Below are 26,678 nucleotides of genomic sequence, written 5' to 3' on the forward strand. Positions count from 1 at the left end.
CCACTAACTCAGGGTTTGGAAGAGCGAGGTGGTGAATGAGAAGGTTATTTATCCTCTGAGACCAGCTTAGCTGGCACCTAATGGCCAGGGTCCACTTGACAAAAAACAAGGAAGAATCCAAGTGTATAATTGTATAGTTTACAGTTAGAGACATTATAGTATACAAGTGCAGTGTATAATCCTGCAGCGTGTTCAGTGCTGTGTTGCATCAGAGGGGAAAGACTGGGAATCAGTCATGGTAATGGCCCCTAATAAGGGCTGCTGCCCCACCCAGAAGCTGATGTTTAATGCATCCATCTTCCCCCTCTCTCTCCTGCCCAGCACTCTCGCAGCAGACCAAGGTCTGGATCAGCTTCCAGTCCCAGGCTTTAATCTGCTGCCGTGTTCTCAGAGCTGTAAGCTGAATTGTTCAGAGCTTCCCTCGGCAACCTGCAAGCAGTGTTTCCTTTTGCTCACTGCTTACATGTTACTGAGTTTCCCAGTTCTCTGCTGCTAAGATCCTTAGCCCTTTGGGGTGAGTTCTCTCCTTTCCAAAGAAACCACTCCACTAGCTTTGTGTGTGTGTAGGGGGGGGCTTTAGAGCCACTCTAACCACTTCCTATCCAGCCTCTCTGACGCTCAGCTTTTCATCTTATCCCACTGTCAGCTTCTAAAATGATCTCCTCCCTCCTGCTGCTCTGGCCATGTCCCGTCCCCCTCCTGTAATCCCTTCGCTGGCTTTATCTGCAAACTCCTTGCCGTCCTTCCCGCAGGACTGCACTGCCTTGCCCCTGGTTTCTGCCTGCTTTACCAGTCCTCCCCACAGGGCTGTTCCCATTGGCTCATCTCTCTCATGCTTCTGCTTTTGCCTCCTGCTCCCTGGGAGCCTGGGTGACTGACGTCCCCTCCTTGCAGTCCTAGAGTTCAAGGGCACAAGGGACCACCTGATCTCCTGTATATCACAGGCACCAACAGCAACCTGCACCCACACACCAAGCCAAGTAATCCGAATGAGACCACAGTATTCCAGCCTTCTGCAGACTACACAATGGAGTGCTTCTCTGCCACACCCCACCTTTCTTCTCCAGTGCGCGCTGCTTCTGCCCAGTCTGGTCTCCGATTCAGACTTAACGTGGATATTGGCCACTCACAAGCTTCATCCGCACCCTGCTGCGAATTGCCTTTTCCTTAGAACTCCTCCCCACGTGCCTGCCTCTCTCTGCCTCTTGACTGGAGAGTGCAAGCTCTGTGGGGCAGGGTATAGGCAGTCGGGTTCAGTGGTTAGAGCTAGAGGCAGTCACGCCTGAGTAATTAAGCCGGAATTGGTAGCCGCAGTCCAGAGCCCAGGGTTGGGCTAGAATCAGTAGCCAGGAACCGCAGGGCAGGGCAGGGTGCGGAAGTGGGGACCAGGAGCAAGGCAAGGGCCATCCTGGCACTCCCTCCAGGCTCACAAGGGGTCACAAGGTTATTGTGTGGGGTGGGGGGTCTGCGCTGTTGCTGCTGGCGGCGCTGCCTCCGAGCCTGGCAGCTGGAGAACGGCGGCTGCTGGCCAGGAGCCCAGCTTTGAAGGCAGCACAGAAGGAAGGATGGCATGGTGTGGTATTGCCACCCTTCCTTCTGCCCTGCTGCCTGCAGAGCTGGGCCCTCAGTCAGCAGCTGCCCCTCTCCAGCTGCCCAGCTCTGGAGGCAGAGCAGAAGTAAGGGTGGCAATACCGCAACCTCCCCCTCAAATAACCTTGTGACTCCCCTGCAATCCCCTTTTCGGTCAGGACCAGACATGCCAACCCCGCGGAAAAAACACAGAAATTGGGCTTGTTTTTGGCTTAATTGGCTTGTGAGTTGCTTGTTGGCTAGTTTTTGGCTTGTTGTAGCTTGTTGCTGCTTTTATTTTGATCAGCTCCCGGCAAGGAGGGACAAGGGGGGCAAGCAGGAGCAAGGAGCAAGCAGGGGAGAGAGTCGGGTGCACAGCAGGCCCACCACAGTCCAACTGCACACTGGGGGGATCTAGTCCCATAGAGTGTTGGGGTTCTTAGGGATTGGCTTGTTTTGGCCTTGTTTTGAAATGGGATTAGCTTGAATTTTGGCTTATTGTGAAAGTCCGGGTGCTTATTTACTGCATGAAAGTTGACAACTGTGGTCAGGACCCCCAATTTGAGAAACGCTTGTGTCCCCTGTGAAATTTGTGTAGTGTAGGGGAAAAGCACACACACAACCAGATTTCACAGAGGGAGACCAGATTTTACAGTCCGTGACGTGTTTTTCCTGGCCATGAATTTGGTAGGGCCCTAATTATTGGCTGGCTTAGCTGCTGCGATGCCAACCACATCAGTGAAAATGAGGGCAAGTTTAGTCTGCCGTCAAGTCAGCCAGTCATCGTTAAACTCTGTGGGGACCTAATGATCACAACCGTGGGCAGTGGTGAACCCCTGTTTTGTGGAGGCTAGCCTGCCGGCCCCGCCCCTTTGCCCAAGGGCCCCCGCCCCACATGCCAGAGCCCTGAAATCCTACCTCCCTAACAGGAGAAGCCCTGAGGGGCCCCCCCACAACCAGAGGAGCCCTGGCCCAGCCACATGGGTCCAAGCCACCAGCCCCCCCAACATACTGCTACCAGGCCGCCGGGCTGATCTGCCAGCCCCCCCAAGTGCCAGGCCGGCCTCAGCACCACACCGAGCCACCAGCCCCCATACCCCTGACGACCCACACAGCTGAGCCACCGGCCCCCCCACCAGCACTGGCCTGAGCCACCAACCCCCCAAGTGCCAGGCCAGCCCCCCCCCACCCAGCGCCGGCCCAAGCCGCTAGCCCCCACCCCAAGCCACTGGGCCCCCGGCCAAACCACTGGCTCTCCGCGTCCCTCCTCACTCCCCCCGGCCCTGAGGAGGAGGAGGGACATGACAAGAGCCGTAGGGACCTCCGAAGGTGGGGGTGGAGTGGAGGAGGTGCAGGCAGTGGAGGCCTCGGTGAAGGGGTGGGGCTACTGCAGCCCAGGTGTCTTGTGGCAGGTGGGCAGCAGTGCCAAGTCTTCCCTGGCCTATTCTACCCACTGCCTATGATCACAACTGGATTTTGTGGTGCACACACACACCTAAATTGCCTGACAGCGTCCTTCCTCAGCATTGCCCCGAACCGAACCGCTGTCTCCCCAGCTCCACTTTGTTAGTCCTCGTCCCAATCTCGGTGTCTTTAATTAGTCATTCACTTCCGTGCTGCTTCCTTCTGTTCCTCTGTTGTGTGTGGTCCCTTTTAGCCTCTGTCTGGTTGATTTCCTTGTCGCAGCTAGGAACCCAGACTCCACTGTAGTATCCAGCCGTACAAAGAGGAAGTGTCATTTCTGTGGCCTCAGGTGATAACCCTCTGCGGGCAGCCCTGGGATCGTGTTTGCTTTTGGTTTGATAACTGCTTCATGCTGCGGCACTTCTGCCTGATAAGCCTGGTTGTAGCAGATAAGAAACTTGAATGGGAGGCAGCTGCTGCTTCCGGCAGAGGGTGGGTGGTGTTGGAAAGGGTGTCTGGGAAATGGTGTCTGTTTTACTTTATGTTCGGCCTGAGGCCGGAGTCATGGAACAGTAGGTGGGGCTGATATCGCTAGTGGTTTGGGTGATTTATAGGAGCTCACACCTGGATGACAAACTCATCCCCAAAGGAAACCTTGCATTCAAGCAGAAATGTGTGCGTCACAGCCACTCCTTATTGCATCAGAGTGTCCCTCAGTTCTCTGGTCAAACAGACGTGCTTCCTCCCCCTCTGTCGTGTCAATAAAATGCAAAAAACCTTAAAAATAGGCAGTGGGAGGAGGGGTAAATCTCAGCCTTTCCTCTGCTACCAAGTGAATTGACCGCTTGGATAGCAGCTGGGCTGACTGGAAAGAGCTGTAAAAGTGACCCAGCTATCTGTGAAACAGGCTAGATCCTCAGCTGGCGTGAGCCAGCGTAGCTTCAGTGACTCCTGTTGAACAATGCTTGCTTATTGACACCAGCTGGGGAGCTGGCCCATAGCATTTCTCTCAAATGTCATTTCCCTCCAATAAGAGCCAAATGTTAAGTCTCCACTGAGCTCCAAAGCAAGGTGCCTGGTGCGGTCTCTGTCGCCCTGAGCTGTTGTTTCATATTGTAGTTTTAAAGACCATCTCTACATAAGCTTTTCTACAAGTTCAAACACTCTCCTAACAGCCAGCTCACTTCCTCCAGCTCTTTTCCCTCTCCTGCTATTTGTTTTAGCAAGCCAGCAGGAAGAAAAGGAGTACTTGTGGCACCTTAGAGACTAACAAATTTATTTGAGCATAAGCTTTCGTGAGCTACAGCTCAGGGTAAGAGATTTCACAGGCCTGCTGAAAATGTATAGAAAGTCCATGGCTTGGGTCTGTCAGCAGCCTTAATTCTTCTGCCTATAATTCCATCAGCAGCTGCATGCAGCAGAGCAAAATACTTCGGCTGCCAATGGAAGTGGTTCGAAATGCTGAGGATTTCAAAGCCATGGAATTAGAGGCCTGTCTGCCATAGCTAATGCCGCTGCCCCCCCAACCCCCCTCGCTGGTGAACTAACAGACTTCCTGTTTTATTGTATGTCTGCAGCACAAAGCCGGTGCATGAAAAAGCAGCTTCCCTGAAGAGCTCTGAGCTCATGCACAGCCAGGAGAAACTGGAGGCGCCTCATAAGGAGAAGAGTTTGGATGCCCTGGATGGCAGGTGAGCTCTGAAATGGTTTGGATTTGTAGGGTCTGATGACAGATTAAAGTCTGAAACCATGTTGGTTGTGATCAGCTAATTAGTTCTCTGACACGCACAGGGTGGGGTTTTATTTTAAGTACTGGTTGTGAACAGCTTCCCCTGAGATGTGCTGGCCCTCTCAGTGCAGCATACCTCCCAGGGTGTGACCACATAACCTCTTCTGATCTCTTCCTCTCCCAGGGATGCAGCCACGTTCCTGCATGTTACAGCAGCAGCAGGGTCAGTGAAGGAGCTTTCTCCTGACATTCATAACTGGAGTAGGGCCTTCTAAATACACTTTTTGCATGACTCCAGTGTGCTCTGTGGGAGATCAGTGAAGGGCTGAGAAATCCTATTAAACTAGGCCGGGCCTGGCGTTTCCTGCCAAACATTTGCCCTTCTCCTTGTGTGCCAAGTTCTATCAACAACCGTAGCTGGCCCTGGCGTGTGAAATGAAACCCAGCAGGTAGGAAGCTCTTGCCAGCCTTTCACAGGAGAATCCCACATTAGCAGTTAAGGGTTGGATGCTAAACATACCAAGTAATTCCCTTGACCTGTTGCTGGGTCCCTTGCTGTGATCTAGAGTAGGGTCCCAAGGCCACTCGTAGTTTTCAGTCCCCGAAGTGGGGTGAATATAAAGATTTGTATCGCATCGCACAGAGGGTCCATCTACTCCAGTGTCCTGTCTGGCGGTGGCCAGTGCTGGATGGTTCATACCTGCTACCTGGCATAACACCTTAAATTGTCCACTACTTAACCATGAGAGGAAGATTCCTACCTGACTCCAGCTAGTGTTCAGCTTATATCCTGAAATGCAAGAATTTACACCCATTATATCTTTTACCCTGGCTAGCGTCACTGCAGATGACTCATATATATGTCCAATTCTATTCCCCTGAGCTACTTGTTTGTCTCCTGCAGCAGCTAGTTTCACAGGTTAATTATACTGTGTGCACAAGGGACCAGGGGCCTGGGGCGGGGGTAGGAAGCTCCTATCGCACGGGTATTTCCTCACTTTTAATTTCAAGGGCTCTCTTATTAACTGCCCCAGGCTGAGTTCTCAGCACCATTCATTATGTTGTATACCTCTGTTGTATCTGCTCTGGGGAGAGGAGTGGGGGTGTCCAATGGATGGCTTTTCACTTAACTAGGATCTCTCTCTCTCTCTCTCTTGCAGTTTGCATCTGAATGAAGCTCTGAAGGATGAAGAAATAAAGAAATGTCTCAGAGAAGCGGTGAGTCGGGGGCAAAACACTGCCCGTGGTGCATTTGAACCGTTACTTCAGCCTCCCAGGTGATGGCTGCCATGCGATGGGTGGCCATGTGAAGATAAGTGTTTACTGTCTTGTTGCCAGTCTGGGTCAGTGTTGGGCAAAGGCACCTTTGTGTGACTGACCAAGAGGCTCTGCAGTGCCTATAGCTGGGTGTTGACCGCTGGACAGGAACTCCTGCCCTGTGAGTGCCATACAGGGAGCAGGGTCTAGGGCCAATCCTGCTACGCATGGGGATGCTGTCTTTAGAGGTTTTGCTGCTCCCCTGAGGCCCAACCCTGCCATCTGCTGCACTTCCTGGATTCCATGGTCTCAGCCCCAGTTGGGACTCTCATCCTTCCACAACTTCTTTTGCTGCACCTGCCGCGTCCTTTCCCTTGGCATGAGCAGGATCAGGTGTATGTCCTCTTCTTCTCCCCCACGCCTGCTTGTATCTTCCGCCTTTACAAATCCAGGAGGCTATGTATTTACACTGCCAGTCCCTTTTCCTGCCACTACCAATTTCTGCACATGGGGAGAAGAGAGAATGAGGATTAGAGGCCTAAAAGTCATTCAAGTGGCTGCTCCTCTAGGGCATGCAGAGTACTGTCTGACGATAAGACTGTGAGCTAGTCTGTGTGCACTGGCAGCCTTGTCTATCACAGAGCCCTCGTTGTGCCCGTGATAGCCCAGTGCACCACAGCCCACTTCTGAGAGACCACAGCCATCTCTGGGCCTGGAGCTGGTGGACCTTCCTCTGCAGCCCCTGTCAGTAACGCGACCTCGCTCCAAGAGTGTGGGAGCTGCCTCCAGTCGGCTGGACACCCAGTTCAGTTTCATTGCAGCTCAGTCTAACATTGGCAGTGTTACAGAGCACGAGAGCTGGAAAGTCAGAGACGCATTTCTGCCTGAATGAGAATATACTATGGAAAGCATCATCACTTGGCTGTCCATCTCTTAGCTATGGAATATGTGTCACACTGTAACACAGGGGTCTAACCCCTATCAAAACAGCAGTGTGACTGGCTCCTGAGGGGAAAAGCCTCTGGACAGAGGGTCTGTGTGTAGCCCCTGCCCTGTAATTAGAGGGTCTCCTGCTCACATACAGCTGTCTGCCTTTCTTGGTGATGTCTGCTTTTTGACATGATGCTCACTTGTTAGCATGGAGTCACAGTATATTTAGTTCGTGATTTATAAGTTTACCCTGTACAGGGGTGTGTGTGTGTGTACGTACAGAGCCATTTGAGAAATTCTGTTGCCTGTGTAGGACGGGGAAACAAATCCCTACCAATGCCCTGAGCTACTCTGCTGTAGCTTAATGAGTCTAAAGACCTGCAGTAGCACTTCATCACCATGCGCACAAATGGCCCTATACCTGAACCGTGGCTCAAGGTGGGGAATCCGCTCCATAAAGCATAGCTCCAGAACGTGAGTTATTTACATCCGCAGCATTTGGACAGCACTTGGAACTCCTGTTGAGCAAGGTGGACGTTCGTAAGAGACCATGACGCTTTGATATCATTGAGGCATTGTGTATATTGCCTCGGAGACCACAGGTGGTTCACCTTTGGCCTCTCCTCAGCCACATTTTAGCCACTCAAAGCGGGTTATTTCTGCATACTCAAGAAGAGGAAGCAATACACTCATATGTAGGGAAATCCCAGTGGGAGCAGGAAGTGTTTTAAGGCAGTGTGTCGGTCACAGCTCCTCCTTATGTCTTTTAATCTTCTTCCAGGCCCGGTCTGTGATGGGTAAATGGCTGGGTGTATGTCTACACTGCAGTAAAAAACCCACTGCACCAACTCTGAGCCCAGGTCAGCTGCTAAAAAGAGCAGTGTAAACGTTTGACCGTGGGCTGGAGCCTGGGCTCTGAGACCCTCCCCCCCTTCAGCTCCGGCTGAACGTCTCCACTGTGATTTTTAGCCCAATGGCTGGAGCCACACAAGCCACAGTCAGTTGACCCGAGCCAGCCATGCCGCTGGTCTTTTACTGCAACGTAGACACACTGTAAGTGTTAACTCCTCTCTCCCCAGTGCTCCGTTTTAAGCCGGTATAGTATCCATTGATTAAATAAAGTGGTGATAAAATTGCACTAAATCTGAGATAATTGTGTTGGCTCAAAGGGCAATGAGACCTGGCGAGAGTCCATCTCAGACGGCTGCTTGGTAGGTTATATCCCGCCTCTGTGAACAGTCTAGTCTGTCCCATTAGAAAACATACATGATGGTGTGTCGCTGGCACAGTGTGTGGATAAACTTTGAGCCACGTCTTCCAAGGCAGAGTTGTTGGATCAAGCTAACCTAGGTTCCTGCTCTCGCTCACCCCACAGCACTGTGGGGTCAAACACCATGGGCCTCGTGGCTCCTCACCTATCCCTCATAACTTGCTGACCTCATCGCTGAACTTATCCTCCTCAATACTAAAGGGAATAGTTTAAAAAAGCTGCTCATTAGTCTGAACCCACAATGTATAGTGAATGTAACTGACACCAAGATGTTGCTTGATAGAGGAGAGATACCAGCTGATACAATGCTGTGATATGAATAGCTGAGTTAGCTAACAGGCTTGCATGTGGAGTTGTGAGAGAACAAGCAGGGGTGTTAAGTCACTGCAGGTAAAGAAAGCACGTGAGGGTGATCTCTGCAGTTCGCCTCTCCTGTAGATTGGAGAGGAGAAGTACAGAGATAAGAAGGGAGGTGGAGGGAAAGGTGTCAGCAGTTAATAGTACTGAGTCGTTCCTAAGAGTGTAATGTGGTAGGAGATTCGTGAAGCCAAGGTTCTATGGGATGTAAGCTTTCTCCAGCATCTCTAAAGGTAAAGGATTCTTTATATAAGCAGAGCTTTTGAACAGGAGTTGTAGCCAGAAATGGGTCAGGTCCCCTCCAGCGATGCATTGTGGCCTCTCTAGTCCAAAATAGAGATCCCCTAGTTAGCAGTTTGCCTCAGTCCCAGTCGAAGGAAGCTCATGGCAAGCGTACTGCAAGTCAGAATCTTCATGGCATGAGATGTTGCCAGACCACATGGCAGAAGGAACCTTGTGATAACTACATTTAGAGGCAGCCAGAGGCTGAGCTGGGAACTCTCCTGGCACACACGCTCAGCACTATATAGGCTCTATCTAATAGCAGACTTGGGCGTTGTGAAGAATGGTTAGCGTTCATTAGTGAGGCTGCTGAAATGCAGACAGTGCTGATGTAACTGTGCCTTAAAGTAGCATTGGAATGTTGTAGTATGTTAACTCCTTGATGGCGCTTTCCTCATCACCCTGGATATCTGGCAGTGTGGCCTGACAGTAGTGATCCTCCGGCTGAGAGCTGCCTTTTGTCTGCTGCAGGGCAGCTACCTTTCTTATGGAGAAGGCAGATGAATGTTGGGCCATACGTGTGCAGGTTAATGCTGCTGTCTTTCCATTGATGTGGGAACATGCCTTGTAACTGCTGGTGTTGGAATAGTGTTTGTTGACAGCTACTCCTTAGTGCTGCTAAATAATACATGACAAGTGAGGTCCTTGGAGTGCCACATTGCTCAGTAAATGTGTTACCAACGTTGGCTGACTGATTCCAAATGTGTTTGTTAATAAACTGCACATCTCAGCCTTGTGCCAACAGAGCAGGGAGCATGGCACGCACAGCCCTTAATCGCACCATTTTCTCTCCCCTTTTCGTTCAGTCTTATACTGAAGTGTCATTTTAGGACTTTTTTCCATACTGTTCAAGCTTCATAACCACCGGTGGTGTTTATTCTCTGAATTCTCTGGCCAAAAGCTTTTCTGGTTGAGGTGAGCCTGTATGGCCATTTTAACACAGTATGAATCAAATAATTGCTCTCCACTTTCTCATCTAGATCAGGTACAGCATGGTCTGTGATCTGGGCATCCTTATTTGTCAGAGGTGGTGCGCAGCTGAATGCTCACAAGACCACGTGAGGGACAGGTGATGCATTATGCGCATCTGCCTCCTTCCGGCAGGTTGTCTTACATGATTGCATGCCGCAGTGATTGACCTCTGGGACTGTATGTGAAAAGGAGCTTTCTTCAGGAAGATGGGAGTGTTTGTGTGTGTCGTGTCCACATTGGGTGCTCAATGGCACTTCAGGCTTGGCCATGAGTTACTGCTGTGGCTTTTCTTGTTTGCTTTTGTAAAGGCAGATGAATGCTGGACAGGGCAGGCAGAGGGAAGGGGTCCTGTGGTGGAAGGCATGTCCCAGGGCATGACAAGGAAGAGAGAAGAGAAAGGAAGCCCCTCATCTGATGGAAGGAGGAGCCTCTCCTCCAGGCTAAGTTCAGCGCTGGCGTGGGCAGGTCTCAGGTGGTTGAAGTCGGCGGCATTGCATCAGCTGACTCTATGGGGACCCACCTGTCTGCCGGGGTGGAGCCTGCCTGAAGAGTGACCCTCCCTGGTGCCACTGCACTTTAATCCCTCTTTAGAAAGAGGAATTACGGGTGATTCCTCATTCTGAAATAAATCTGGTCTTGTTAAAAATTAACTCCTTTGGCCTCCCTCAGGACGTGTCCTGGTTTGAATGGGCTTTCCCACTCAAATGCCGCTCTGTGTTTGGCTGAGCGTGACGGCGTACCTGGGTTTGCTCAGCCCTTGGTAAGCACACAGGTTTTCTTGCTGCTTCTGCTTTCCAGTAACTATGGAACAGTCCCAACAACTATCTCAACAGCAGCTGAGAACGAGTGAATGGAATTCAGCAGTTTGCTGAGAGAGCTTTGCCTCTGTTCCCACGTGCATCTGCGCTCGGTTTTCTTTTTTATTGAAATTCTAGCTACTGTTTGACTTTTCCCGTTTTTTTTGTTCTCTGGACCACTCAAGTCCATGGAAATACTGATTATATTAATAAAATCCAGTGTTACTTAAGGTAGAGGTGTTTTATGTAAACAATAAATTAGACTGAGTGTAAATGCGAGGCTGTCTGCTAGAGTAAGGCAATGTAATGAAAAAAGAAAAGGAGTACTTGTGGCACCTTAGAGACTAACCAATTTATTTGAGCATAAGCTTTCGTGAGCTGAAGTGAGCTGTAGCTCACGAAAGCTTATGCTCAAATAAATTGGTTAGTCTCTAAGGTGCCACTAGTACTCCTTTTCTTTTTGCGAATACAGACTAACACGGCTGTTACTCTGAAACCTGTCAAAATGTAATGAAAGATACACCCGCACGGACCTGTACATCTGTGCTTGCGTCCTTACAGAAAAGTGCCAGAACTGCCTGGACGTGGCTCCCGGCTCTGGAAGGAGAGCTTGCGCTCATTGACCTGGCCGGGACAGGGAACCTAGCTGCCATCTCTCCCTCTAGAGTAGGCCCGGGAGCGGAAGAGATGGAGGAGGCAGCACAAGGAGCTGGTGCCTTCGCTCCTTCCACCTCTCTCATTTCTAGGCCCACTTCTCACGCGCGGTTGCTTTTTATTTTGTCCTCTCATCCCAAGTATTAACCCTGATATTTGCCCAGAAATCTAGGAACTTAATTTTTGGCACCAATTTTCACCATTTTTTCAAATGTTTGCAATAAACACAGATACATTCCTTGGAAATTTTAAACAAAATACAAACAGCAGAAGAAGGGCCTTGATTGCGGGAGGTTTTCATTACATGATCCTAGACCCCTGAGCAATGTGACCTCTGCAGACCTGATGCAGCTGGGCTGGCTTGTGGAGACAGAAATATTTATAAAAATAAGCTGAAGAGCATTCAGAGTATGCATCGGTGTCTAGAAGGGTTACAGGCAAGGGGCAGGGAAGGCATGCCGTTGGAACCTCCCACCCGTTGAGGTGGAACCATACAGGAAAATAATAAGATGACAGTAATAAGCAAGCAGTTTGCTTGGCATGGTAGCTCTCTGGGGCAGGGACTGTGGTTTTCCTGTTTCTGTGATGGACCTACCATGCCTTTTGTGGGGGAAAAAACAGACAGAATCTATCCTTAATTACAAGTAGTTCTACACTGGGGATGTGTAGCCAGGACTTGCTTAGTCTGACTTAGGGCCCTGGTGCTGCCTCAGTTTACCTTCCAATCACGCTTTAAACCAGCCACCACATCAAAATACTGCTCCCCTTCTGGATGTGGTTAATTACTAAAGAATACCAGGCAGAACCCCCTTCCCCAGGCCCAACAAGCCCTTCAGCAGCCATGTAGTCCTCCCTCTAGCTCAAAAGTCTTTCCAGTTGCTGATAGCCCTCTCTCCAGGTTCTCTGCCCTCCTAGCTGGAGCTTCCTGCTCCTAACAGGTGTCTCTCACAGGCTGCCTGTCTGGAAGCTGTGGAGAGTTGTCGCCAGCCCTTGTCCCAGCAGCACCTCTCTGAGTGAACTCAGGCTGACCTCATATTCTCCAGCAGGCCTGATGTCTAGTCACATGCTCCTGTCCTGGTGTCATTTCCTTCACCTGGAGAGGTGAGCTAACCTTGGCACAGGCGATGCTGAGCCCCAGCTCTCTGAAAGGGCCAGCTTACCTTTTGTCTGGTGCCTGGGGTTAAGGTTGCTGTGGTCGTATGCCAAACCCAGGGCATGTAGAGCTCCTTGCAAGGGCTCCTTGTGAGTGGTTCCCAGGTCGGGTGGCTCTGGTTCAGACTCCTCTACCTGTCCCCGTGGTGGCAGGCTCTGTCAGAGGGCGTCTTCTCTGCTGGAATTCCAGCTGGTGCTACAGCCTGCCGCTTCGATCCAGGCATTCATTGGCTGAGTGCAGATTAGCAGGGGCTGTTGGTGGAGGAGATGGCCTATGGCTGCCTGAGGGAGGGCAGGGTTCCCCCTGCGCCTTGACAAGCGAATATCAGTCCCAGTGTGGAATGAAACAGGAAGTGAGGGGGAGCTGTTGTTTCATTACATTGCCAAAGAGCCCATGGGGGAGCAATTCTGTTCACCAATCCAGGGAAAGAAGGGGGAGCTCCCCTCATCCTGTCACTTTAACCCTTGCTTGGACCCTTGCTGAAGACACCATATCTTGATGCAAACAGTGCGTCTGGGTCTTGCCACGTCTCATGTCTAATGTTCAGGGGTAGATCATTCTGGCAGGTTGCAGTGGCTCCTACAAAAGCTGGATTCCTTCCACTACTGCTGCCAGTCCGTGTGGCTGTAGGCCAGGGCCCGGTATGGGATGGTGGTGGTGGTGGTGGGTGTGTTCTCCTAGCAGTGGATGAAGGGCAGGTATTTCTGCAGATTCTTGGTTCTCTCTGCTGCCTTTGAGCCCATTGACCAGGAAGTGGCATTGGCCAACTATAGACCCTAGCCAGGCAGGTGGAGTTGCTTGTGAGTGGCTCAGTTTATTTCTTCTTAATAAATCCTAGAGGGTGGCATTGTGCAAATGGCTCATCTGCTTTGAGGGAGTTCCCATGGCTTACCACGTGGTTTCCCAGTTTCTGTATGTTGTGGTGGTGCCTAGGGATCCCAGTCATAGACTATGGCCCTGTTGTGCTTGGCTCAGTACAAACCCAACACAAAAGACAGCCCCTGCCCTGCGGAATTGACTGTCTAAGTAGTGTCCTGGTGTCACTCCTCTTGTGTGTGGGTTATTGTGCCCCGGTATCTTGCTGCACCCAGCTCTGTATTTCTGTCAGGTTTGACCCTGCCAGTGCAGTGGAGCAATCTGCTCGGTTGACAGACATTGGCACATGGGTAAGATGCAGCCCAGACAAAACTGAGAGCCTGCTTCTCAGGTCTTCAAGGGATTTAATCTAAGGAGTAAAATCTTTTTTGTTGTACAGCTTCAGAAGGTTTTCTCTGCACCAGATTCACTAAGAGCAGTGAGCTACTTGCACATAGTTCCATTTTAAACTTTGGAATTGCATAAATATGGTGCCAGGGTGCTAATGGGCCCAGCTGTGTGATCCAGAGACATGGCCAGCACCTTTCCACCTTTGCTGCTGCTCTTCAATTCTGCTTCAATTGTCACATAGTGCTTAAAAAGCCACCAAAAATATATTGCTCAGTGTATGTCCTGAAGAGTTTAATTTTCTTGATTAATTGCCCATCACGTTGACCAATATTGTCTCACTGCATCCTTGTACTTCCCCGTGTCTCTGTAGCCAGCTCTTATCTCTAGTATGGGCTTGTCTACACATACAGCCACTGTAGCGCTTAGTGAAGACACTGCTTAGATTGCTCTGCCCTGAGGAATTTACAATGTAGCTATAACAACATAAGCTTGCAGTGTAGACCAAGCTTACAACTGTCAGTTCTTTAAGGCAGGGCCCGTCTTTTTGTTCTGTGTTTGCACAGCGCCCAGCACGATGGGGTTCTGGTCTGTGTCTCCTACGCACTATGGAAATACAAATAATAAATACTATTCATTAATAATGGAGGAAGATAAAGTGTTGGGCCAAACATTTGCTTCCTGGTTGGCTTGGTGTCTAAATTGTTTCAACACACGAATGTTCAGACAGTCCTCTTCTAGATGAACTAAGTATTATGGGGAACTTGCTAGTGTAAGTGTGCACCATTGCTCTCTACTGGCTGAAATTGGAACTGCCCCACTGTGTCATAGACCCTGTACCTCTCACAGCAATTCTTCTTTAGCTCTAGTGGCAGGGCCCCAGGCTTCTGGAGCAGGAGGATCTGGGTGGGTCCCATTCAGGGGTAGACAGGGAAGCTGAATCTCTGTTTACAGGATGTTTCTTGATGTCTGTGTATCTGTCAGGTCACCAGGTAGCTTTTCTGACCACCTGACTGTCTTTTTAATTTCTAGACACCAAATAAATACAACTCGCAGTACCACAAGCTGTTCAAGGACATCCCCACAGAGGAGAGTGTCTTGAAAGGTGAGTGGTGGAGACAGTCTTGAGGGAGTAAAGAGACACCCAGGCCTCTGTATAGAACCTCGGTGCTGCACTGGTGTCAGAAAGCTCATGCTCAAATAAATTGGTTGGTCTCTAAGGTGCCACAAGTACTCCTTTTCTTTTTGGTGTCAGACCAGCGGCCCTCCCCGTTCCACCAATGACCAGACAGCGGCTGAGACCAGAGGCTGAGGAAGGCGACAAATGCAGAACCCAACGGGGTCCCCATATACTATAGTGGATTAACACACAAGCTTTTGCATGCTGGAGACCATAGTCTTTGAGTCCCGGCTGGAGGTCAGGAGCCAAGGAGTTTGATCGTCGTAGCCTAGGCTCTGTTGGGAGTTTGTCAACCTCGTGCCACGCACTTTAATTGTGAGGGACAGTGCTTAGCACAGTGGGATTGGTTCCTTACTTTTATGAACATCAGATGTCCCCGGAAAGGGGGAGAAAATCTCTGTCTGGATGCCCAGGCCACTGTAGCTAGCAGCATCTCAGGGCAGGTGACTGGCAACGTGCTGGAGTCCCCAGGCACGGCATCAGCACAGGGCTCTGTGGGTTTTGCTGTGGGGCTGGATCCGAGGTCTGTGGGTTCCTCTCCCCTCCCCATGCTACCTCTGTGTGTGTGTGTGTGTGTGTTACAGTCTGCTCCTGTGCGCTCCAGAGAGACATCCTCATCCAGGGGCGGCTCTACATCTCCCCCAACTGGCTCTGCTTCTATGCAAAACTCTTCGGGAAGGACATCAAGGTAACACAGCACAGTTGCTCTCCACCACACTTCGCTTTGGGAAGAGGCCTGACGTCTGATCCCAAAACACCAGCGCCAGCATACGGCGGTGATCTCCCTTCCCCGTCACTGCCTAGCACTGACCTCTGTCCCATGTGGGCCTAATGAACCCTTATCTCATTCTGTCACATACGCCAGCAGCGCTGACTCATAAAGAGATTTTATTGTTCTTAGAATTTATTGCTCTTAGACAGGAGCCCCTGCACCATTCCTTTCCCCCTGGCCCAGGTTCTGTCTTAGCAGGATGCAATGCGACTCCTAGTGCCCAGTGAAGGGTTACTTTGACGGATGTTCTCCTAAGTGATGCATTTTCCCTTCAGCCCTAAGCCGTTAAATAATGCTGTAGGGCCAAAATCAGCCCTCCATAAGGGGGGGGGGGGATTTTCATGCACTGCTGGGGGAGCCATCTACGTATCTGGTAACCTCCGAGTTGTCTTAGTAGAAATATTGTTTATTTGTGTTGCTTTTTTAATTCCACACTGCAATTATTTGTAGAGGCTCAAACTGTCAGTGCCTCAAGATCAAAGGCTCCTAGAGGATTCTGAAACAGATCTGAATCTTCCTTTCAACTCTCTGCTTGAGTTGTAATTTGACATTTTCCTATTAATGCTGTAGCTGACGGGTAGCTTTTTCGTGTGTAGGGTTTATGTTCTGTTTTTTTAAGAACTGACTTCCTTTAAAACCAGTGCTGAACCGCTGAATTATTTATACCAGCGGATAGTCCTATTTAAACAGATCTCTGATAGAAGGAATGCTAGTCAGCTCCCAAAGTTGAGCATGTTTCAGTGAAGTTATTCTGCTATGAAACCACATCCTGGTTTATTTTTAACTGTGCCCTTGAGTGCAAGGACTCTTAACTAGGTCCCTAGACAAAGATCTGCTCTGTAGGTATTGGACATTGGCCTCTTTTTGTGTTCATTATATTGAAAATGTATAAACTAAAAACCTTTTCAAACCAAGGTTAATACACAGAGTATGGTGATCCTGCTCGGTAAATATAAAGATGTCCCCAGCCAATGATTGCTACCCAGGTTACTATCATGTACAGGATGCAATTAGACATCTGTGTAATGGAGATTGGATCACCGTATTTCTAAAGAAATTCCACACAGAACTATGTTAAAAACCCATCACTAAGGTTGCAAAGTCAAGCATTCAGAAGTTAGGAAATGCGAGAACTAAGGTTGCCCATCACACACTGTTGTTTTCCCACAGCACCCATACCATTCAGTGCACTGGGTGCACAGAGCTCCGTTAACAGGCAGCTGTTTCGTATTATGTTTAATCCTCATTGGCCAGTGTGGGTATTGGCAGTCTACACTGAGGGGGTGGAGAAATACCCACGGCACTGAGTTTCAGAGCCTGTTTCAGCTGACTCAGGCTTGTGGGCTGCGGGGCCGTAAAATTGTAGTGTAGATGTTCAGGCTGGAGCCTCAGCTCTGACACCCTGCTCCCCTTGCAGATCTTTTATTGCAGCATAAATATACCCTGCATGACCCCATGCCTTACTGACTGCATAGTCTCCAGTTCCTGCATGGAACACAGAACTGCCAGCTCCCTCGTGGGCTTTTCTGTGGCACTCGCTCCTCCCTGTTGGATCCCCACCTATAGTACGTGTGCGTTTACCTGGTGTGTGTTTTTACATTTCAGGTGGTTATCCCGGTGGTCTCGGTTCAATTGATAAAAAAGCACAAAACGGCCCGGCTGCTGCCCAATGGGCTGGCTATCACCACCAATGCCAGCAGAAAGGTAACTGATTGGAGGTCTTATTTCTATTCAGCTGCTGTGCTGTGGTCTCATGTGTGAGTCTAATCCGACAGGAGGCCCCTAGGTGCTCCCCTGCATCTCACAGCTACCATTGTGATGTGACGGAGCATGCATGCTCTGCCCCACTCAGCCTCGGGGTAGCTGCTCTGTGTCACGTTGCTGAGATGACTGGCAACTCGTCTAGTATTCTAACCCCAAGTGTACATAGCCTCTCTCATTCCAGTCCATCCCCAAATGCTTCGCAAACATGGGCCCAATCGTGCACTTCATACTTAAGGGAAAACACCCATTAAAGGCAATGAGCATTGGTGTGAGTAAGGTATGAAGGATGGGCCTTAATTGGTGCAGCCACTTCTGTGGTGGAGCATGGCAGATGTTTAACTGCTTACAAAAACAACGAGGAGGTTTATGCCCAAATAAATCTGTTAGCCTTTAAGGTGCCATCGGACTCCTTGTTGTTTTTGTGGATACAGACTAACGGAGTTACCTCTCTGATACTTGGCACCATAACTGCTTACAGTAACACTGCACAATTTAGGCCAGGAAATGAAGAGAAAATTCGCATCCCCGACTGGAACCACAGGGGATGTGTGCGGAGGCAGAATGTCATTCGCACAGTGGAATTTGGCTAGGGCCTGAGGGCAGACACTACAGCTGGGAGAATCTTTGCTTTCAGTTCACCCCCTCTCCCCTGCCCGTGAACTATGTTTTGTTGTTGTGACGAACACAAAGTGAAACCCAGCTGAACCTGGTTACCTTCCTCTTGGCTTCCAGGCAACCCCATTAGCCCAACACCCAAGAGAAACGGGGGGACTTATCCAGGTTTGTGCCCAGCGTCTTGTGTTATGTGAGTTTTGTTCAGATCTAGCTAATGCTCCTTCTGCAAAGGATCCCATGGAATATTAAAGAGCGCAGATGATGAGGCCCTTGGTACGATGTCTCCTCTCAGCTGGCCCCTTGGCAGCCGTGGCCCCATGCTGGGATTTTGAAACACTGCTGAACTGAAGGGACAAGCACCATGTCCTAGGCCCCAGCACTGCTTTAGCCAGCTTTTCCCCACGGCTTCCAAAGGCCCAAACCAGCACAACTTGAGAGCAGAGTTGTGCAAATGATTGACCTTTCAGTCCGGTGGCTGAATCGAAACAGTTAACAATGCTGGGGGTTGAACAGAACATTTTGCTTTCAAGTTTATCCTTTTCAAAATCAAACTGAAGTAAAATTCAAACCAAGCAATTGTTTTGAATTGAAAAATTGAAACCTTTCGATGTTTTTAAATTTGATTTTGGGGTGGGGGTCTGGAAAGGATGGTGGAGAGCCATTGAACCAGGGGGATTCTTCTGCAGAACGGTTGAATCTGAACATTTAAAAAGAACGCTGTGTGCCAGCCCCTCTGGTTGTGAGTCCTTTCACACTGTCAAGTCTCTGCGTATTAGTCCTCTGAACTCGGCATCCTGAAATAATAACATCAAGAGGCATGTGACCTGCCCGCATGCTCAGCCGGTTCATCTGAACTTGTGAGCAGAATTCTCTAATGCTTCTGCTTAAATCCAGCCACTTCTCTTCTGAATGACCAATCAGATATAGCCTGCAGATGCTCTTGTCCTGGACATGGTATCCCATAGGGAATGGCAGCTGGAAGAGAATGGGAGGCTGAGACTTAAAAACCTGGTTTGGAATGTTAATGTGCTTCAAAAAATGAAATCCCCACTTAATCAGCAAACAAGTCGCTGTTTGTGCAAGGGATGCGGAGTGCAGAGGAGGACACATCTATAATAGAACAGACACTTTGAAGTGAGCGTTAGCTTCATCTGTAGCAAAACTCATCAGCTTGAAGGAACTTCTGGAGACAGCCAGCCTTCTGTACACCCCTCCTCCTAGCACTAAAATGTGAGAGCAAAGCTAAGCAGCATGGAAAACAGCTCCTTGTTGGGAAATCCCAGCTTGGCAGTGACATCTTTAACAGTGGGAGATAAAAGACTTTAAGCTGGGCTCTCTGGGGGAAAATGGTATTGTCACTTACTTATTTTCCCACTGATTATGTGCACGCACCAGACACTTTTCCCCATCCATGCTCTGTTCTGCTGTGCAGGCGAGCAAACTTCGCAAGAACCCTGCTTTCTAAAAGGGTCATGTAAATTTCCGTGCGCTGCTCTCTCACAGGAACAGGGCTCCTCACTTGGAGGGTAACCATGCAGAATACAAGCGGGTGGCCAGCGATGTGTCCTGCTGTTGATGGTAGAAAATGGTGAAGTAGATGGAACTTTTCCTATGCAGGCTGCAGTACTGCTAATGGCCCACACAACGCTGGGGCCTTGCGATGCTGGAGCCTCTGCCTTTGGGGAAAAATTTAACACCAAAACTCTGACTGTTCTGACCATAGGCGCCAACTCTGTGGGTGCTCCAGGGCTGGAGCACCCACAGAAAAAAATTAGCAGGTGCATAGCACCCACCGGCAGCCAGCTCCCCCCCTTACTCCCCATTCCCACCCACCTGCAGCCCCTGCTGATCAACTCCTCCCCCTCCCTCCCGATGCCTCCTGTACATCACAGAACAGCTGTTCAGCGGCATGCAGGAGGCGCTGGGAAGGAGGGGGAGGAGTGGGGATGAGGCGCACTCAATGAAAAGGGCAGAACAGGGCGAGGGTGGAGTGAGGGTGGGAAGAGGCGGAGCAGAGGAAGGGCCTGGGGAAGAGGTGGATGGGGTCGGGGATGGGGGTAGAGCAGGGACGGGAAGAAGCGAGGCAAGAGTGGGAGTTTGGGAGAAGGGGGGGGGTGGGGGGTGGGGTCTGGGGCTGAGTGGGGGTTGAGCACCTACAGGGAAAATTAGAAGCCCGCACTTGTGGTTCCAACTAATTAATTATCTCACTTTTCTCTTTGAGTTAGAGACCAGCCCCAGCGTCCTGGCTGGAGTCCCAGCTCTTACCTGTCTAATGTCCTCCCTAGTTGCAAGTGAAATAGTCATTCTTCATTTCCTTTCCTACATTATATTCAGTGCAATAAAGACAAATGCAAAGTACTTCACTTAGGAAGGAACAATCATTTGCACACATACAAAATGGGAAATGACTGCCTAGGAAGGAGTACTGCAGAAAGGAATCTGGAAGAAATAACGGCTCACAAGCTAAATATGAGTCAACAGTGTAACACTGGTGCAAAAAAAGCAAACATCACTCTGGGATGTGTTAGGAGTGTTGTAAACAAGACACAAGAAGTAATTCTTCTACTCTGCACTGATCAGGCCTCAACTGGACTATTGTGTCCAGTTCTGGGCACCACATTTCAGGAAAGATGTGGATAAATTGGAGACAGTCCAGAGAAGAGAAACAAAAATGATTAAAGGTCTAGAAAACATGACCTATGAGAGAAGACTGAAAAAATTGGGTTTGTTTAGTCTGGAAAAGAGAAGACTGAGGGGGACACAATAACAGTTTTCAAGCACATAAAAGGTTGTTACAAGATGACGGAGAAAAATTGTTGTTCTTAACCTCTGAGGATAGGACAAGAAGCAATGGGCTTAAATCACAGCAAGGAAAAACTCCCTGTCAGGGTGGTTAAGCCCTGGAATAAATTGCTTAGGGAAGTTGTGGAATCTCCATCATTGACGATTTTTAAGAGCAGGTTAGACAAACACCTGTCATGGATGGTCTAGATAATACTTAGTCCTGCCATGAGTGCAGGGGACTGGATTAAAAGACCTCTCGAGGTCCCTTCCAGTCCAAATTCTATGATTAGTGAGTACTAGTACTGATAATCCAATATACCATCCCAGAGGTGGCTGCATTTTAGTGCTGGTTGAAGACACGCTTTCTAGAACCCATTAGAGTTGAGCACTTGCTGAAAGCCACTCTACAGTACATAGAAGCAAAGTCCTATTGGTCTTAAACCTTACATTTGCTTTGTTAGTGACCTGAAAGGTGGGTTTTTCAAGGTACCCACTGTTGGCCTAATTGCTCCCACTGAAGTCGGTGACAAAACTGCCCCTGGTGTGAGTGGGAGGAGAGTTTTGTCTCCCCTCTGGGAGTGGAATGTCGCCGGTCCTGGTGTTCTGCACGGAACCATAATGCCATTGCGGGTGGCTTTTCCGTTCGCAAAACGAGCTGTTGCCATGTCCATCAGCATGACGCTGAGCTGAGTGTGCCACATGACAGGCTGCAGCACCAGCTCCTTGTAACCTGCCCCTGTGCATCTCAACAGAGCGCTTAGCGTGGTGGTGAGCATTTAAATGCTCACACTGTGAAACCGGAACCAGAACTCCAGTGTGCTCTTGGCTCTAACTCTGAGCATCCCAGCGGAGAGAGGAGCCTGTGTCTCCGGGCCGATGTCGTGTGTTGAACGGGGATAGCCTCTCACTGCTGCCTCTCTCTCTGTTTGTTTTCAGTACATCTTTGTGTCCTTGATCTCCCGAGACAGCGTGTACGATGTGCTGAGGAGAGTCTGCACGCACCTACAGGTACCCTTCTAGTTCATCACAAACCCAGTAGCTCCTGCCAGCTGGTTGGAGGGAGGCTGAGGTGCGTGCCCTGAGAGCACTGTGCTTGGACGGTGGCAGCACTGTATCCGTTGCTCACATGCATTGTGTGACGTGTCCCCTCTCTGGGATGGTGGAAGGTTCTGCATTTTCCCTGTGTGTCCCCTGGGAACCGCTGTCCTGGACGCTGCTGCAGAGCGGACTCTAGAGGGTTTGCCTGACGGATCAAACATTGCAGCCTCATGTCTCAAAGTTGCATGGCTTTGTTTGTTCACCGGTCTGCGACTCCCCCGCCCAGTGGCGCAGATGCAGGCAGGGTGATCTGGACATCCACCGCCGGCAATGGAGGAGCAGCTCGAATGGGCACGGGAGCAAGAGCATCTTCCCCTGTGACTTTGTGCGACCCAGCTTCAAATGCCTGTTACTAATGGTTCCTGGATTAGTGATGAGAGAGGAGCGTTGGGCTGTCCCTGCATGATAGGAACCAACGGATGCCCCCAACAGAACCATAGGGCTTAGATGCGTTGATAGTGCTGGAGGAGCTGTCTCAAATGCTGGACAGTGGGAGCAGAGGGGATGCCATGGTCCCCATTGGGGAGCATCATGGGCCAGCATCTGTGGCTGAGAGACTCCCCAGGGACAGGCCCTAAGGGAGGGACATGCGGGAGGCTGATCTACTGCCCTCTGCTGGCAAATGGCAGTACTGCCAGAGACAGGCATTCAGAAATCAGGGCCATAATAAATCCATGAGATTATCTCCACCTGGAAAGGCTTCCAGGACATCGGTCCCACGGCACAGGCCCCAGTGCCAGGCAGGCACTGCCCTCCCTGAATGGGGGGGGGGGAAGCTGACAGCACCCCTTTTCTGCAACCGTGCCTTGGAGCAAATGATCGTATCAAGCTGGGTGTATGCCCTAGCTATCAGTCAGCTCCTCGAACCTCCCCAAAGTTCTCCAGAATGCTCGTGTGGCTCCGACTATGCCTAGATACAGCCTGGGGTGAGAGAGCATGTTCCTGGCTGCTGAGGTTGGTTTCCTCTAGGTGGAATCTTCCGTTAGATCAACCAGCCCTCCCCAGCTACCTTAATTTAGATAGGCCCCATGCAGGGAATGCTAGTACCTCAATGTTTCCATTCATAATAAATGAGTCCAGGCCATTGGGGATAAACCTGCTGTTCAGATTCTCGTTCACAGTTCGGGGAGCAGAACGGCTGAGCTGTTCTTGCCCTTAACACAGACAAATCCCCTCTCCTATTAAGCCAGTGCCTACATAGATGGCTGCTGCGTAAACCTCTGTCTGAGTGCTGTGCGTTCTGCCGCAGTGCAGAGCTCACCAAATGTTTCATTCTTGGGCAGTCACTGAAGTGACTCCGCTGGAGAGTGGGATGATGTCTGAGCCAGATCATAGCCGTGGGCAGGATGTTCCAATAAGGCTTTTCCATCTGTCGCCCTCAAATAAACGAATACAGGAAACGTGACTTAACTCGGCCTCGGCACGTCTGTGAGGTCGGTCAGCAATATCGTACGGAGGAAGAAGCTGAGGTGTGGCAAGCCTAAGAGACTTGGGGTCATATGGGAATCTGTGGCAGCTGGGAATAAAAGCATCAGGCAGTCAGTCCTGCACTTCAGCAACAAGACCACCCTCCTTGGATCTAACACTGACATGAGCTTGCACTTCTCTGTGACCGGTTCACCATCTGTAAAATAGGGATCATGCATGGGGGGGGCAGTGAGAATTTGTTAAAGTGCTTTGAAGATGGAAAGTTGTGTATGCTTAATATAAGGAAATACATGTGTCCAGGTAATTTGCCTCCTACCTGTGTGTGTGTGTGTGCACACGCCTGCATGCGCACACACACACAGTAGTGCAGTGTTGCTACTGGACTTCTCAGTGGGAGTTAAATCACATATCCTAACTTGTGCTGTTAAACTGCCCATGGTTCTATACAGTGGTGGTGTAGCCGTGTTGGTCCCAGCATATTAGACAGACAAGGTGACACCTTTTATTGCTATCATGCTGAGAGACGCAGCCTTTGGAGTAGACCGGAGGAAGAGCTCGAAAGCTTGTCTCTCTCACCAACAGCAGTTGGTCCAGTACACCCACCTTGTGTCTCTCTCATGTCATACACTGCATTTTATAAAGCACCCATTTGCCTTTCTTAACTTTAAAACATACTCACTTCTGGGGTTGGGTTTTAATTTTTTTTTATTCTTCTTTTGCAGGGTTGGGGGGGGATAGGTTCAAACCCCTCCTGGATGAACATTATGGATGCTCCATTTGCTTGAGCTGTCTGAGCCATCCTCTAACCTTGCCTTCACCGTCCCTAATTCAGTTTACACCTGGAGGTGAAGATGGTCTTTGTCAAGTGGCAGCTCACATTGTGGAAAATCCACTTGGCGGCTAATGTCATAACATTGGGATTGATCCTGTTTCCATTGTCTTCTCTGGGAGCAGAATCTGGCCCGTGATACATAATTCACATGTCGCATCACAAGAGAGCCTGAATTTCTGCTGCCGCCAGTTACAGCAGTTTCTGGGTCACTGATAAATTAGGCTGAATCCAAGGGAATTTCTTTGCTCTAATGGTGTGCATGTGCATTATTTATAACCTCAGCATAAGAACACTGGCTCTGCCAGGATTTGTGTTCTTACACTCTCTTTACAGGGCTTTTAAATATTGGAATAAAAACCCTGGTACAAATTAGATCCTAGGGGAAATTTAAAAAAAAAAGTCTGAGGGGAAGAAATCCATCAGTCCTTAACCTGGTGGTGAGGATAAACAGCCTCCAAAGAACCACCTTATTTTTGATGTCTTTATTCTGAGCCATCTGGGTGTGTAGTCTAATTCAGACGTACGCTTAATCCAGAAAAGTGCCTCTGGCATGTAACAGGCTGTAAGGAGCTAGGATCGTCCATGGACTTGCAGAGTTCTTCTGCTGATTCATCCTGACTGCCAAATTTGATGGAACCCAATAACTCTGCCTCAGGAGTTTTTGCTCCCCCCCCCCCCCCCCCCCCCCGACAGTGTTACATGTTTTACATTGGAACCCAGAGTTACTATAACTTTCTGCTGGGGGAGAGAGGGGCAGCGGAGTGTCCTAGTCAGGATGCTCCATTCAGTGCCTTCCAGCAGAGAAGTGGAGATCCCCTGGTGATGAGTCGGTTTAACATCTGCTCCTCCCTCTCTTCCAGGTTTCAAGTAAGAAGAGTTTGAGTTTGAAAGAATTCACAGACGAACCTGATTCTGTATCCCTGGTAAGAGCCATATTTGCAAACAAGGAATAAATAACAATAGAATATCACAGAATGCCCCTGGTAAAATGCCTCTGCAGTGACCATACGGGCACTAATGCTGCAGGCTGTGAAGCATCTGTTTGAAGTTTAATAAAATCCCCATGCACTTTGAACCTGCCAAAAGCAGCACTGGAGTGTGGTGAACACCAGCTCCTCTGCCTGCTTCCTCCCACAGCCAGAATCATGTTTAACGTTGGTTGTTAGGGAAGGTCATGGTTATGCTCCATTTTTTAGCATGGCCTGCAGGATCTTTTGACAGAATCCAGTGTGACTTGACAGAAATGGATATTAATGGTGTGAAGGGGATCATTTGGAAAACCTTGTGTTGATGCCTGAATTGAAGGCTCATGTTCAAGTGTCTAGTCTAGGTTAATAGACATAAAATCTGCTTGACATTCAAACAGCTTCTTCGTTGCTGGTTAGAGCGGAGATCTTCAAATTGAATAAAGCGGCCTAAGTCCTAAACACTCATAACGTGCGGGGAACATGATTAAATGAGCAAAAATCCCAATAGATTAAAAACTTCTTCTCTTCTTAAACTTTCTGTTCAACCATTTCACCAACGGATCAGACTCAAAGATCAGCTTTTATTTTTATTATTTGTATTTGCAGGGAAAATAACTCTACATGAAAATCCCAGCACACCAGAAAGCACAAAGATGTTGGCAGCAGTAGGGCTGGCTGGAAAATAAGAATTCCATTTTGTGACAAATTTTGTGGCTTCAAAATTTGACTTCATTCTGCATTGGAACAAAAACTGGAGCTTTTCAGATTTTTCATGGAAATAATGAGCGAGAGAGCGAGCGAGCAAATGAGAGCCACCCCATAATACCCCATAGCCTGGTGGCAAGGGCACTCCCCTGGGATGTCAGTGCTCTGCCCAGGATGCTATTGACTATTCTGGGGTGGTGGGTCTCTCTCTTTCACCTGGACGTGAAAAACCTTCCCAAAGAAAGTTTAGTTACAGCTGATCTTTTTCTGTGACATTTCCTTTCCACTAATTGGAATTTTCCAATGGAAAAAACATGGTGTTAAAAAATTCCCGACCAGCTCTGCCTTTAGGGCAGGTAACTGTGCTGCTCCCAGAGTGAAATCCCTATGGCAGCTGCACGGCTTGAGACCTTACAAGCACTGTTGGAACGTCCCAGTTGTTGCTGGTTGAACAGCAAGTGTCTTGTAGGAAATTGTCAAAGATGTGTCCCGAGTTTTGAAATAAATCAGTCTGGTCAAGACACGTTTTCACTGAGATGTATCAAGTTTTCGATACAGACACCTCCTGAGCCGTGGTGAGGAAAGTCAGAGAATGGTGGTGGTGGTAGAACTCCCAGTAGTGTTCTAGGAAGACCAAAGGGCTTCCGATCTATTTTACATTCGCGTGAAGTTGATTAACTGCTGGAAGGACCTGGGGCTAAGCGAGCTGAGGGCTACAGCAGTACAAGCACAAGTTACTCAGATAAGGTGTGTGTACCACTTGGTGGTTGTACAGGTGTTTGTTTTAATCCGAGAGAGACTGACATACACGAACAATGCTGTTGGTATGCAAGTCACTGCAGAGGAAATGAGTCTCCAGCAGGGGTTAACTGGGGCTAGGACAACAGCTTTTAAGTGTTGGATTTTTTGACCACTGGACTTCTCTTGTAATGGCCTGATTCTGAAGCTCGTGACC

At 49.4% G+C, this 26,678-nt stretch overlaps 1 protein-coding gene across 1 annotated transcript in view; it reads left to right on the forward strand.

Annotated features, from left to right (window-relative positions):
- The window catches only part of GRAMD2A (GRAM domain containing 2A), a 90,298-nt gene that overhangs the window by 42,026 nt on the left and 21,594 nt on the right, over positions 1-26,678 (forward strand). The window contains exons 2-8 of the mRNA XM_048865653.2: positions 4,551-4,664; positions 5,863-5,920; positions 14,610-14,682; positions 15,342-15,445; positions 17,135-17,233; positions 21,629-21,700; positions 24,911-24,973. Of these exons, the coding sequence (XP_048721610.1) occupies positions 4,600-4,664; positions 5,863-5,920; positions 14,610-14,682; positions 15,342-15,445; positions 17,135-17,233; positions 21,629-21,700; positions 24,911-24,973 (534 nt within the window). The 5' untranslated portion in view covers positions 4,551-4,599. The remainder of the gene's footprint in view (positions 1-4,550; positions 4,665-5,862; positions 5,921-14,609; positions 14,683-15,341; positions 15,446-17,134; positions 17,234-21,628; positions 21,701-24,910; positions 24,974-26,678) is intronic.

Source organism: Caretta caretta, chromosome 10 (assembly GCF_965140235.1).
Source record: "Caretta caretta isolate rCarCar2 chromosome 10, rCarCar1.hap1, whole genome shotgun sequence".
Classification (NCBI taxonomy): Eukaryota; Metazoa; Chordata; order Testudines; family Cheloniidae; genus Caretta; species Caretta caretta.